Here is a 13,335-nt window from a genome sequence, read left to right as displayed (position 1 = left end):
CTAGAAATACTTCCACCCTGAGAAGACTGGGGCAGATGGCCCTCCACCAGAGCCTTCCACCTACAGACGAGGGTACTGGATGCTGGGACATCCTGGGTCAGGCCTACCCCATCTGACTGGGTCTTGGGTCAAGTTCTCATTGGCAGCTGAGTAGAGTGGAGGTGAATTCGTGCATCTAAGGCTCTTGCTTCTATGACCTCTCAAGAGATTCTAAGATGAGGAAAATGCTTCTTTTCCTGGGCAGAAAGTGTGTCTCTTATCCATGCTCATTGTGGCTTGAGGGTTATCATCATCTCACATTCTAGGCCTGAATGCAGCTTGAACAACCTATGAAAATCGAGTTCCTAAATTATATCACACTAAGAGAAAGGTAAGGGAGAAGAGAGGGGGGAAGGAGGGAGGGAAGAAGAGACTCTGCCAGTATTTCCCTTTATTTCCAGCCAGCCATTCCCTTTCACCATAAGCCAGTTTGGCTACTTGGAAGGCTTTAATCTGTCCCCCCATCTAGCATGGTGACTAACCACCGAGGAAGAGTCACATTCACACAGGCTTTGGAGTCAGCTGGTAATTTCCCAGCTTCCCTGATTGCAGGCTGTATCATGCTTCATGTCTTTGAACTTTGGTTTCCTAGCATAAGTACGGGGTAATGATACACCTCTCTCTCAAGGTGATGTCAGGATTAACTAAGACGATCATGCTGTCTGCTTCAAATAGTGCCACAGAGCCTCAGTAGATGGAAGCAGCACAGTCCTGGCAAACAACCACATAGAACACAGCAGACACTTAGCCATGGGACAAAGGAAACAGGAGCGTCTAGAAGCGAACCCTGCAGGCGGGGTCAGCTGGTATTTAACCGGGCGGCAGGAATATACAATGTGGAGAGGAGTCACGTTGTTAATCAGTATTGGTAAACAACGGATACTCATTGCAAAAGCATGAAACCAGATGCCCTGTGCCAGCCACAAGAACTGTCTCAAAATACATTAACGACTCCAGAGCAAAACTTCCAAACCAGGCGCTGGAGGGAGGGCTCAGGGGTCAACCACCCGAGCTTGACCCCAGCTCCCTGTTCTCACGTGATGGAAGGAGAGAACTGACTCCCACAAGTTGTCCTCTGAACTCCACGCTTTCATCACTACACAAACCTCCACCCCCAAAATAAATGTAAAAATACTTTTTACATTCCCATGCCACAAAACTCCCCCTCCAACATAGAGGGTAATCTTTTTCTTTTTTTCTTTTTGATTTTCGAGACAGGGTTTCTCCGTGTAGTTTTGGTGCCTGTCCTGGATCTCACTCTGTAGACCAGGCTGGCCTCCAACTCACAGAGATCCACCTGGCTCTGTCTCTCAAATGCTGGGATTAAAGGTGTGCGCCCTGTGAGAGTGATCTCCTTGACAATGGTACCACTGGTGATTCTTGGGATCTGACACCAAAAGTGCAGGTAACAGAAGCAAGTAGGTGGGGCCGCAAGTGGGTGGGGCCGCAAGTGGGTGGGGCCGCGTCCAATGAAAATCCTCTGCAAACCTCAACCAGGAGAAAACACGAACATACACACACACACACACACACACACACATACACACCGTGCTGGAGCTACAAACACATGACCACCATGCCTGGCTCACGTGCCGGCCACTGAACCCAGAGCTTCATGCGTGCTGGGCAAGTGCTCCGAGCCATACCTCCAGCCCAGAGCACAGCTCTCCACGTCACAGAGAAAGGATAGCGAGCTTCAGGTTAGTGTACACTGACTGCACGCTGTGTCCGTGAGAGGGAAGGAGCAGTGGGGCCTTGAGAGTCGGCGCCGAGCCCACGGAATGCCGCCCATATTCTACAGAGAACCCCCACCTGGCCACTCTGTGCCCACCCGCGGGCTGGCTCTCCAGAACATGCCCTCGAAAGAACTTACGGGTCCTTTTGGTAAAATCCACGCCGCCTCCCCGGCTGCTGGCCCTGAGCCCTGGGCCAAGCAGCTCCTGCTGTGGTTTGTCTGGCTGCAGGACCCACTGGACTTTTTGCAGGCCTGAAAGATGTCCCTTTGAGTCACTTTTCCTTTGAGAGCAACTGGGCACTGGAAACCCAATGTGTATCGAAGGGAAATCTGTGGAAACAGCGCAGAGAGGGGAGGCAGTGACTAACCCAGTCACGGAGACAGCTTCAGAAGCAATATGGAAGACGTGGGCTCCCTGGATAGAACCAAAGTCCCAACACTCAACACTCGGGGAGACAGAGTTCTCCCTGTGAACCAACCCAGCAGGTGCTGGGAAGAGTTCTGTTCGAATGCACACACTGGGTGGGGGTGGGATCTCTCATGCTTGCCTCTCCCCAGCCATGACAGTCAGCAAGCCCAGGAAATAAATCCAAATTCAAAACTTGAAGCATGCTTTCTTCTGCATGCTTCTCTTTTCCCATCGTTGTAAAACCAAAACATCATGGCTCCGAAGTTCAGATCACATGCTGCTGATAAAGAGCTGAATTTGGTTCCCAACACCCATACAGACAGCTCACAATAACCTGCCTGTAATTTCAGCTCCAGGGGGCCTGATACCCTACTCCGGACTCTGAGGGCATCTGCACCTGCATGTACCCAGAACTACAAACAGACACACAGTTGAAAAAAAAAATCACATCACATGTTGTTAAGCCTGTTCTTAAGGGGCCGTTCACCACAGACTTCGGGGCTCGGAGCCAGCAATTCTGCACCAACAGCAACATCCCTGCAGCCGCTCATGCAGGTTCTAACTGAACTGCTGTTTCCAGAATCTGCGAAATGTTGGTATCTGCCATTGATCATAGCTGGGAGCACTGGTAAATTCAATGGCTTTATGTTGGGGGAAACTCTGCCCTAATCCACCCAGACCAAATGCCCAGTCATGCGGTTCCTAGAGACATGTTCAGTTCAGTAGTTTATCAGTGTGACCTGACACTGTCAACTACAAAGTTCACACCTCAGAAACTGCACAACTGAGTTACAAATAATAATAATAATAATAATGTCAAAAAATTGTCTGGGGTGGTGGTGGCATGTGCACATGTTCACATGTGTGGGCTCATGTGAAGGCACACACTGTGCGCTTGTGGAAGGCCAAGATGGATGTCAGATGTCTTCCTCGATTACTCTCCTGGTATTCATTCAGGCACCGGAGCTGGGTGACTGGACTGGTGTACCTGGCCAGCCTGCCTGTTTCTTCCTTCCAAGGGCTGAAATTACAGATGTCTACGCTGGCACCCAACATTTACGTGTGTTCTGGAGAACTAAACTGCTTTTCACTCACATAGCAAACAGCAAAGGCTTTATCCCAGCCCATCATTTCTTTTCTTTTCTTTTCTTTTTTTTTGGGGGGGGGGGGGTTGGTCTTTTTGAGATGGTGTGTGTGTGTGTGTGTGTGCGCGCGTGCGTGCTAGTCCTGGCTGTCCTAGAACTCGCTCTGTAGACCAACCTGGCCTGGAACTCCAAGATCTGCCTGCTCTGGCTCCCAAGTGCTGGGAGTAAAGGCATGTGCCGTAAACACCTGACCATCCTAATGTTTTTAAAGTAAGCTAATGGTTTGGGGTTGGGTCAGTCAGCTACTTAGTCGCCTGTGAGCCTGGGTTGGACATGCCTGCCAGGACACGGTAGACTGGTCCCACCAGCGTCTCGGACACACTGCCAAGAGTGAAGGGAAGAGACAGCTCTCTTCAGGCTCCAGTTAGGAGTGCTGATATGGTGGCACTCAAGGAATTCTCAGGCCCACGTGGGAGTCACATCAGGTTTTCCAAGTGCTATCACCTTGGCCTGGCTGTCTCCTCCTGTAGATTGTAGGATCCAGCTTTCTGTCCCCAGCCTTCTCTTCCACCTTCATCCCTGCGAAGGAAAAGATGAGCACAGCTTCAGAACATTAAACGCGCAGGGGGCCAGGGAGATGGCTGTCGGTGAAGTCTTGCCTTGCCAGCAGAGTTTGCTCCCCAGAACCCACTTTTAAAAAGCTAGATGTGAAGCTGGGCAGTGGTGGCTCATGTCTAATCCCAGCACTCGGGAGGCAGAGCCAGGCAGATCTCTTTGAGTTCGAGGCCAGCCTGGGCTACAGAGAGAGATCCAGGACAGGCACCAAAACTACACAGAGAAACCCTGTCTTGAGGGGGAAAAAAAGCCAGATGTGGTGATGCACATCTGTAATTCCAGTGATGGAGAATTGGAGACAGAGGGATCCATGGGCCTCATTGGCCAGCCAGCCTAGCTGAATTTGAGAATTCCAGGTAAAAATGAGAAAGCTTGTCTCAAAACACATGCTGAGGAATGGTACCCTGGGTTAACCTTTGGCCTACACATGTACAACAGATTCATATGCATGTTTACTAGAACACATACACACATGATATAAAATAAAATTAAAAAATAAAATAAAGATGATAATGGCTACCATTAATAGGCAATATTTTGAGTGCTTGCCGCCTTGTCTGACTTAACAGAATTGTCTCATCAATGCTATAGCGTTAGTATCAGTATTAATTTACTCTGTGGAGAATACAGCCCAGAGCCTTGCCTATCTTTTCTTGTTTGTTTGAGACAGGGTTTCTCTGTGTAGCCCTGGCTCTCCTGGAACTCGCTCTGTAGACCAGGCTGGCCTTGAACTCACAGAGATCCACCTGCCTCTGCCTCCTGAGTGCTGGGATCAAAGGTGAGTGCCACTACCACCCAGCCACTTAAAATTAATTGATTTATTTTGAGACAAAGTTTGTGTATAGCCCTGACTGACCTGAAATTCACTGTTTAGACAAGGTTGGTCTGGAACTCAGAGATCTGCCTGCCTCTGCCTCCCAAGTAGTGGGATTAAAGGCATTAATCTCCAGCTTCACATCCAACCATATCAGTACCGTTATACAGATATGGAACTGAGGTACTAAGAATTTAAATTACTATTAAACTAGAGAAAGAGAAATTCAAACCCAGATTGTCTGTTTTGGGAACTATACAGAGTTCTTAACCTTAAGGTTTCTAAAAATATACTTCTATCATAAAAATAACAGAAGTGTTCAAGTTGACATTACAAGATTTTGAACACCTGAATTGATCAATAGCTATGAGTTACTGGTACAAAAGGTTCGCCGTTATTTTTTTTCCAGTTTTATTCTGTTGTTATTGTTTTGAGACAGGGTCTCGCTATGTAGCACTAGCTGGCCTGAAGTTTGCTGTGTAGACCAAGCTAGTCTCTGACTCACAGAGACACTCCTACCTCTTCCTCTTGAGTGCTGGGATTAAAGGTGTTCACCACCACACCTGGTGTGTTCTCCACGGCATCCTGCACGTTCAAAATCGTTTGCACAATAGGAAACAACTAACAAGAGCCCTGCTTGGCAACATACCTTTCACTCCAGGCCTCAGGAGCAGAGGCAGGCAGAGCTCTACGTGGGAGGGCAGCCTGGTCTACACCGTAAATTCCAGGCCAAGCTAGGGCTGTATAGTGAGACCCTGTCTCAAAAACAAACAACAGTAACAAAACAGAATGGACCGATTGTGCCAACAAGTGTGACATCTCTTGGGCTGTTTTCTATACGTTTGATGGCTGGTGTGTAGTCTCCCTGATCCGGCTGTCCGTTATGACAGGCCAGCGTCGATGCCATATTGGTTGTTAAGTACTCTGAACACTACTGGTGGAAATAACGGTCTTGGGGGATGGAGAGAAGGAGAGCTAGAAGAAAAGGCCAGTGGCAAGGAGTCTCGGGGCTGGTGGGAGGGCAAGCTGGGTGACAGAGCTCCAGGGTGTCTGCTAGCTCCCCTTCACCTCACTGTGGTGACATCTCCATCTTATCAGCTTTGCAAAACTGCCCTCTGCTGATAGGAATCTTGACATCATAACGCATCTGGAAAGCCCCACTTAAGAACAAAAATGAAGGGTAAACCCTGCTCTCAGAAAATCCCAGCCCACTCCTGGATTCCTAGCATGAATTCCTAGCATGAATCGTGAACAATTTACCTTTAAAATGAGCCATCTAAAATCCCATGGTGACCAGTGAGATGACCTCTGGGTAAAAGCATTGCTCCCAAAGCCCAGGGACTGAGTTCGATGCCCCAAATCCACAAAAAGGTGGAGAGAGAGAACTGACTCCACAGAGTCGTCCCTGACCTCTGCAGACTGGCATGACAAGTGAACAGCACACATGGAAGATGATGATGATGATGATGATGATGATGATGATGATGATGATGATGAATTAAATACTTTCATATTTTAAATTGTATCGGGCAGCTCTCTCCCTTTTAGTGTCTGTACTTTTATCTAAATGTCTACCTTCCTTTCTCTCCTGAGACAGCATCTCATGTATCCCACAATGGCTTTGAGCTTGATATGCGAATGCACACACGCAGAGGCGCACACACACACACACACACACACACACACACACACACACACACTGAAAAAAAGAGGAAGAAACAGCAACAAGGAGAGTTAAATCAGTTGTCCCAAGTCACAGAGCCAGCTCTCGTGGAACCAGGATTCAAACTGAATTCTTTCTGATTCCTAAGCCCAGGGGAGAAAGGGATGGGAAGAATGGGAGAGAACGGAGGGGGAGGGAAGAGAAAGAAGAGGAGTGAGGGGAGGGGTCTGGCATAGGCTTCTGCCAGTCTCCCGCTTTGGGGCTCCAGGCTCTCCCTGGGGGCTGGCTGAATTCCAGCCTCACCGCAGCCCAGGGCCCTATATGAGCCGACTCTGTCTCTCAACACCTCCCGTTGATTAGAGTACGAACCCCTACAACCACCCACTGTGATATGTTACCACAAAACCTACGGCAATGGCCCCTGGCTTACGGCAAAGGGAAGAGCCTGCAAGGACAGCTCTTTCCTATCTCCAGACCCTTCCTTGCCCAACTAGAGTACCACCATTTCCCCATCCACTTTGGATCCCAAATCACCTTGGCCTTGAGCATGACTCCCAGTTCAGGCCAAGTTTTCTTTTCTTCCGAGATGTTGGCCAGCACCTTTCCATGTCCCTGCTGCCAGCCCAGAATCCAGGATCCTCAAGAATAATCTAAAACCTTCCTGGCAAGATAGATACTCTGAACTTGAGGGGCTGAGTCAGTGATACCCTGGCACACAGACACCCAGAGTGCCCCACCCAAGCAGCCTTTATGTCCAGTGTAGCTGGACATGGTGAACTAGCCAGCCCCAAAGATGTACAGCACCTCTGGACCACCAAAACCCTAGTGGCAGAATCATCTGCCAGCTAAATGCCCGCTGCCCTGCCCCATGCACAGGGCACATCGATTCAGGCAAACCCGCTCAGATCTGTGCACCAGAGGACCAGACGTAATCGGGATGAAACAGTCTGATTATTAGGGAAGAAAGGCAAAGGATGCTGATTTGTCCTCAGTGCTAGGCAGCCACGGCTCTGGACATGAACTACCTAGAGAACGCTCGCACGACGCTCGCTGCTCTGCCATCTACGAGTTTTTTCTTCCACCTGTCTTTTAAGCCCTTTGACCTTTATGGATAAGAATGTTAAACCAGACAGCACAGCGTCTGGTGAGCCTCTGGTACAACCTGGATGATTTTACCTAATGACTTGATAAACCCCACACAGGGCCATGCTGGCCTTGGGGAGCTGAGCGGGACACTAGACAAAGGAGGGTGGACATGGATGCACATGCCTGCCATCTCCGCACTTCAGAGATGGAGGCAGGAGGATCAGGAGTTCAGGACCAGCCTGTGCTACATAGCCAGTTCCAGGACAGCCTAGGACACATGAAACCCTGGCTCAAACAAACCAAACCAAACAAAGAAGCCAGAGAAAGGCCACCTTCCAACCGGAGGCTCGTGTGTTGCTAAGGCCTGCCAAGCAAACTCCTAGACTCCAGAAGAGAGGAAGACAAGAAAATGAAATGTCCCTGAGCAACTGGCAGGTGCCATACCCACAACCTAGAAACAAAAATACAGAACGAAAAGTTAGCAATTCTTTCTCCATCCCCGGTGTTATACTAACAGTAGCAATCTATTTCCCTCCAACTCTCGGGCGGAGGAGAGGCAAGCCTCGGGCTTCTGGGTGCTAAAGTCTTGCCAGGCTCAGAAGCATCGTAAAGACAGACGGAAATGTACAGGCCTAGAAGTGAAAGAGACTTTTTCCACCAGACGGAAGCAAGCTGAAGTGACACACCAGGGTTCTGAGGGCACAAGCGTCTCCGCTCCCCTCCATTCATTTGGAGAATTCACACCCCAAACCAGTGAACTCAAGGCACTAGAAGAATGAATACAGCATCATCTTCAAAGGAAAGTCAGACACCCAGGGCTCCTCTGGAGATGAGGTGTGTGACGATCACACCTCAACACTCCAAGTCCACCCTCAGAAAAACATGCTTTGTCTATGGCACTTTAAGCTGCAGACTTACCCATGTGTTCTCAGCAGTGGCCACCAGGCTCCAAATCGCAGGGAGGCCAGAGCCCCTGGCTCGGCTCCTGTTGGGTGGCAGGAAGGCTTTCTGTGGCTTCCAGGCTGAGCAGTATTTGGGGCACTGGAGATTGACTTCTGGGGTTCAGTAGCGGTCAGCCATGTGATCAGGGCGGGGGCAGGGACACTCCCGCAGGGTCAGGCACGGATGCCTGATTGGCTGACAGGCCAGGGTATGGCAGGGGCTGACGAGGGCCCACAACAGCATGGGCAGGGGACTTTGCTCCAAATATCTTCTCCAGTTTCATCGATAATTTCAACCTGGTGAGCATTTCATGACTGTGGTGTATTCCAGCCTTGAGTCTGAAATATTGATTTATCTCTCTCTGCTTGGTTTTACCCAAGATCTTTTGTCTTTGAAATTCTGTATTGTGTGTGTGTGTGTGTGTGTGTGTGTGTCTGTTCCTGTTATAGTAGACATGCAGACGTCAGAGAACAACTTGTGAGATTCTCTCCTTCCACTTTGTGGATTCCAGGATCACTTTGTGAACTCAAGTCATCAGGCTTGTCAGTAAGTGCCTTTACCAACTGAATTATCTTGCTGGCCTCAGATCTTTTATTATTATTATTATCATCATCATCATCATTATTATCATTATTATTAATTCTGACTTGGAGAGATGTTACAGCTGGAAGAAATCTTGGAGATGATCTCATTCTACCCCAAAGTACCCAAGTTTAAGTTAAGGGAAACTGAGGCCCAGAGAGATATGGCATCATTTCCAGGAGCCTGTGCAGGCCTAGGTCTGTTGTCGCATACTATGGCGACCCCAGTTGACTCAAAATTAGAGCTCATTTGAAGGTCCTCCGCTTTCAGGTGTCAGATCTTTAAGAACTGGTAAAGTGACGGCATGGGACCTGACGCTGCAGGTACCTCAAGGTGCAGCCGGTAGACTGAGAAATGCCTGGGGGATAATGCGGCCAGGGCTGTGGCCAGCGCATTTGGACATTGTGAGTTTCCTTGCTTATTTGCATACTGTCTTGCCCTCTAATGTGGGAATGATTTCATTTTGTTTGCTGATATGTCTCTGATACCCAAATAAAATGTGGCTTGTAGATGGTTGGGTTCAAATACCAGCTCAAACTGAGTTTTGTTTTGTTTTGTTTTTTTTTTAAATGGGTTCAGAGCTCAGCTCAAACCTCTATGGGGCCTTGGGCAAAGTGGTTTCTGCTGCTGCTGCTGCTGCTGCTGCTGCTGGTGTCCTCCCTCCCTCCTTCCCTCCCTTCCTTCCTCCTTCTCTCCTTTCCTCCCTTCCTCCTCCCCTCCCTCTCTCCCTTCCTTCCTTCTTTCTTTTCTTTTTTAACCCCAATCTTCTCAACTGGAAAAAAAAATGAGGATAATCACCTCTATGCCCAAAGCTGACTGAGTCAATGCAGGGGACATATTAGGCTAGTGCCTGGCTAGTAACATTTCATAACTGTAACACTTGCAGGAAGCTGGCAGCATGGCCTGGATTAGTGGGGACCAGGTGTGTTTTAGCGGAGTTGGGGGGGGGGGTGCAGCTGACTCTTGGTCCTCCTAGCGTCTAGGAACTAACATCCCCTGCAGGCCCTGGGTGAGCAACGGCTGGGCCCCTCCTCCTGACTGATCTCTGCTGCCCCCTGGAGGTCATCCACGTCAGCGGTCCGAGACCCACAGAGAAAGGAGCTTTGCTAGAGACAGCCCTTTCCTTAAGCAAAGCCAGACCCTCAAGGTCTCCGATCTTCCAAGCTTCGTCCTTTACAAAGCCTCCCCTGTAGCCGTTTGGCAACGCGACCAGAAACCATTAAGACCAGAAAGGAATCAAGGGCACCTGGGTAGCCATTTCTGAGACATGGCCCTAAGGGGACCAGAATAGGCAGGCAGCTAGGACCGGCTACTTCCCTCCGGTCCTCCATGGAGGCTGTATTTGCTGAGCTAAGAACAGTGCTCTGGTCTCTTCTGCCAAGCTGAGCCACGCTAGTCACATCCTGACTGAAGTCAGTCTTCTTGGGGGACAAAAGATCAGTACGTTGTCAGCCTAGTTCTCTGGAGACATGGTGTGTGCCATCCCTAAAGTATTGAGGTTCTCTCAGACCTTCACTATTGAGCCCCCCAATGCCATATTTCATTAAAAGGAATTTTTATTCTCCTCATTTATGGATGAGAGAACCGAAGCCTAGCAAGGGTAAAGTGACTTGTCCAAGGTCACACTCCTGGTGACCAACCAGACAGGCGGGAACAATGACTCACACCTGTAATCCAAGCACCAGCGAGGATGAAGTCGTGCTGTGGGATGTTTGTACACTGGGTGAGGTGTATTGCTGTGACTGGTGTAATAAAAAGCTGAACGGCCAAAATCAAGGCAGGAGGTATAGGCCGGATTTCCTGAGGGAGAAAGGAAGAGGAAGAGGAGTCTAGGGAGATGCCAGGAGACACAGAGAGGACTCAGGAGGTGCAAGATGGAAGAGAGGTAATGCCACATGATAGAACATAGATTAGTATAAATGGGTTAATTTAAGTTATTAGAGCTAGTTAGGAACAAGCCTAAGCTATAGGCCGAGCTTTCATAATTATTAAGAAGTCTCTGTGTCGTTATTTGGGAGCTGGCTGGCAGGACAGAAAAAGACTCATTACAAAGTAGGAGGATTTTCATGAATTTAAGGACAGCCCGAGCTGCATACCAAACACAGGCCCAGCCAGGGTTAGCCAGCCAGACCCTGTCTCAAAAACAGCAGCAACCGCTGGATAAAGTGACACATACCTTTAATCCTAGCACTTGGGAGGCAGAGTCAGGCAGATCTCTTGTGAGGAAAGGCCAGCCTGGTCTATATATGGAATTTCAGGCCAGCCAGGACTACACAGTGAGATCCATCCTCAAAACAAAACAAAACGTATGTTAGGAGCAAAGCTTGGGACTTAGAGGGTAAAGGCACGTGCTGTCAAGTGCGAGGACCCTGGTTCAATCCCTGAAATCCACACGACAGAAGGAGAGAATAAACACTCAAGAGTTGTCCTCTGGTCTAGCACATACGCACCGTGGCATGCTTACATTCATGCACACAGCAACTAGTTCATCAAATCATAAAAAGAAGGGGAGGAGGAGGGAGCAAGGGGGGTCAGGCAAGGTTAGTAACTTAATTATGGGTTGGGCTGAGCAGATGGTATTTTATCTCAGCCTGAAATTAAATATGACTGTTCCTTAAGACAGGGCCTGCACTTGTACCCTGATCTGTTTTGGGTGGTCACCATTAGCTCCTGTTGTCTGGGCTACCAATCTTGAAAGGGTTCCTGTCCAGACAGTAGATCATGTGATCGTTGTGCTTGAGACTTGAAAACTGAAGCCTGGCCTGGTGATGCACAAGGCTCTCCAGGTACATGCCGCTGCAGGAAAAGGGGTCCAGAAGTACCGAGAGCCCCACGGGATGGGAAGGGGCAGGTGATGGATCAGGACAGGAGTCAGAGTGAGGCTGATTGATTGGCAGGTGCAGAGGACAGTAGTGAAGTCAGAATGGGATGCTAGAATTTGCCGTTTCAGAGTGTCGAGTGTGGTCCAGGATTGATGAGAGCAGCTGGGAAGAGAGGGAGGCTTGACCTCCATCTTAGCCCAGGACCTGGGGCATGGAACACAGTTGGGGCTGATCTCTACTCTCTTACTCCTTTTCAATTTTGTGTCAATACTGTGACTATTATCTATTCAAAAACCTATAAATGAAGCTAAAATTTAAAAAAGAAAACTATACAACTTTGTCCATAGATTCTTCTAGACCAAGTATGGAATAATTATTAACTTTAAAAAATCTCATTAGGAAAACAAATGGTCCTTAAAAATTTGAAAAGATGCCATGCCTTATTCATTTAAAGGGGGGAGAAGGAAAAAAGCAGGGGCTGGAGAGATGGCTCAGCAGTTAAGAGCTCTGTTGCTTGTGTTCACTTTTTATTGCTGTGATAACAGCCAAGGCCAAAAGCAACTCAGGGAGGAAAGGGTTTATTTCAGCTTACATTTCCACATTATAGTCAATTACCGAAGGAAATCAGGCCAGGGACTCAAGGCAGGAACTTAGAGGCAGGAGCTGAAGCAGAGATCATAGAGGAGCGCTGCTTACTGGCTTGCCCAGCCTGCTTTCTTATACAACTCAGGACCACCTGCCCAGAAGTGGCATGGGCCTCAGGAAGCTGGGTCCTCCCACATCGACCATGTTAAGAAAATTCACCACGGATTTGATTACAGACCAGTCTTAAGGAGGTATTTTCTCAATTAACATTCCCTCTTCCCGGATATGTCTAGCTCTGTGTCAAGTGCCCATGGAGGCCAGAGGCATCCGATCCTTCAGGAGCTGGATGTAGAGGTGGTTGTGAGCCCTCCCTTGGTGCTGCTGGGTCCTGAGCTCCGGTCCTCTGCAAAAGCAGCACTTGCTTGCTTATAATCCCAGCACGTGGGAGGTGCAGACAGAAGAAGGCAGAGTTCAAGGCTAGCCTCAGCTACACAGCTAATTCCAGGCTTTCCTGGGCTATATGAGTGAGACCTTGTCTCAATCAATCTGTATTTTGAAAAAGCAGAAAGATTTTCACTGGAATGAAGCTGCTCTTTAGACAGCTCTACAGAATACTCTTTTAGAAATACTGGCAGTTGGGGGCCTGGAGAGATGGCTCAGGGGGTGAAACACTTGCTGTGCAAATGTGAGGACCCGGGTTCGGATCCCAGACACAGACATAAACAAGGGGGCAGGAATAGTGGCCCACCTTAACGCCAGCACTAAGAGAAAGAGGCAGAGCATCCCCGAAACAGGCCACCTAGCTAGACTAGCCAAACTGGTGAGCTCTTGGTTCAGGGGGAAGACTGCCTCAATAAAGTGGAGAGGGACTGAAAGAGACATCTAATGTAGCCGGGCGGTGGTGGCGCACGCCTTTAATCCCAGCACTCAGAAGGCAGAGGCAGGTGGATCTTTGTGA

General features: G+C 48.9%; 1 protein-coding gene across 1 annotated transcript in view; it reads right to left on the bottom strand.

The window, feature by feature from the left end:
* The window catches only part of Slc4a5 (solute carrier family 4 member 5), a 78,772-nt gene extending 74,927 nt beyond the window's left edge, over window positions 1-3,845 (bottom strand). The window contains exons 1-2 of the mRNA XM_042273527.2: window positions 3,773-3,845; window positions 1,913-2,104 (exon numbers count right to left, since the gene is read on the bottom strand). Of these exons, the coding sequence (XP_042129461.1) occupies window positions 1,913-2,104; window positions 3,773-3,845 (265 nt within the window). The remainder of the gene's footprint in view (window positions 1-1,912; window positions 2,105-3,772) is intronic.
* Window positions 3,846-13,335: the final 9,490 nt, after the last annotated feature.

Source organism: Peromyscus maniculatus, chromosome 3 (assembly GCF_049852395.1).
Source record: "Peromyscus maniculatus bairdii isolate BWxNUB_F1_BW_parent chromosome 3, HU_Pman_BW_mat_3.1, whole genome shotgun sequence".
In the NCBI taxonomy this organism is placed as follows: Eukaryota; Metazoa; Chordata; class Mammalia; order Rodentia; family Cricetidae; genus Peromyscus; species Peromyscus maniculatus.
Note: the sequence above shows the minus strand (reverse complement) of the source record. Positions and strands in the feature narration are given on the sequence as shown.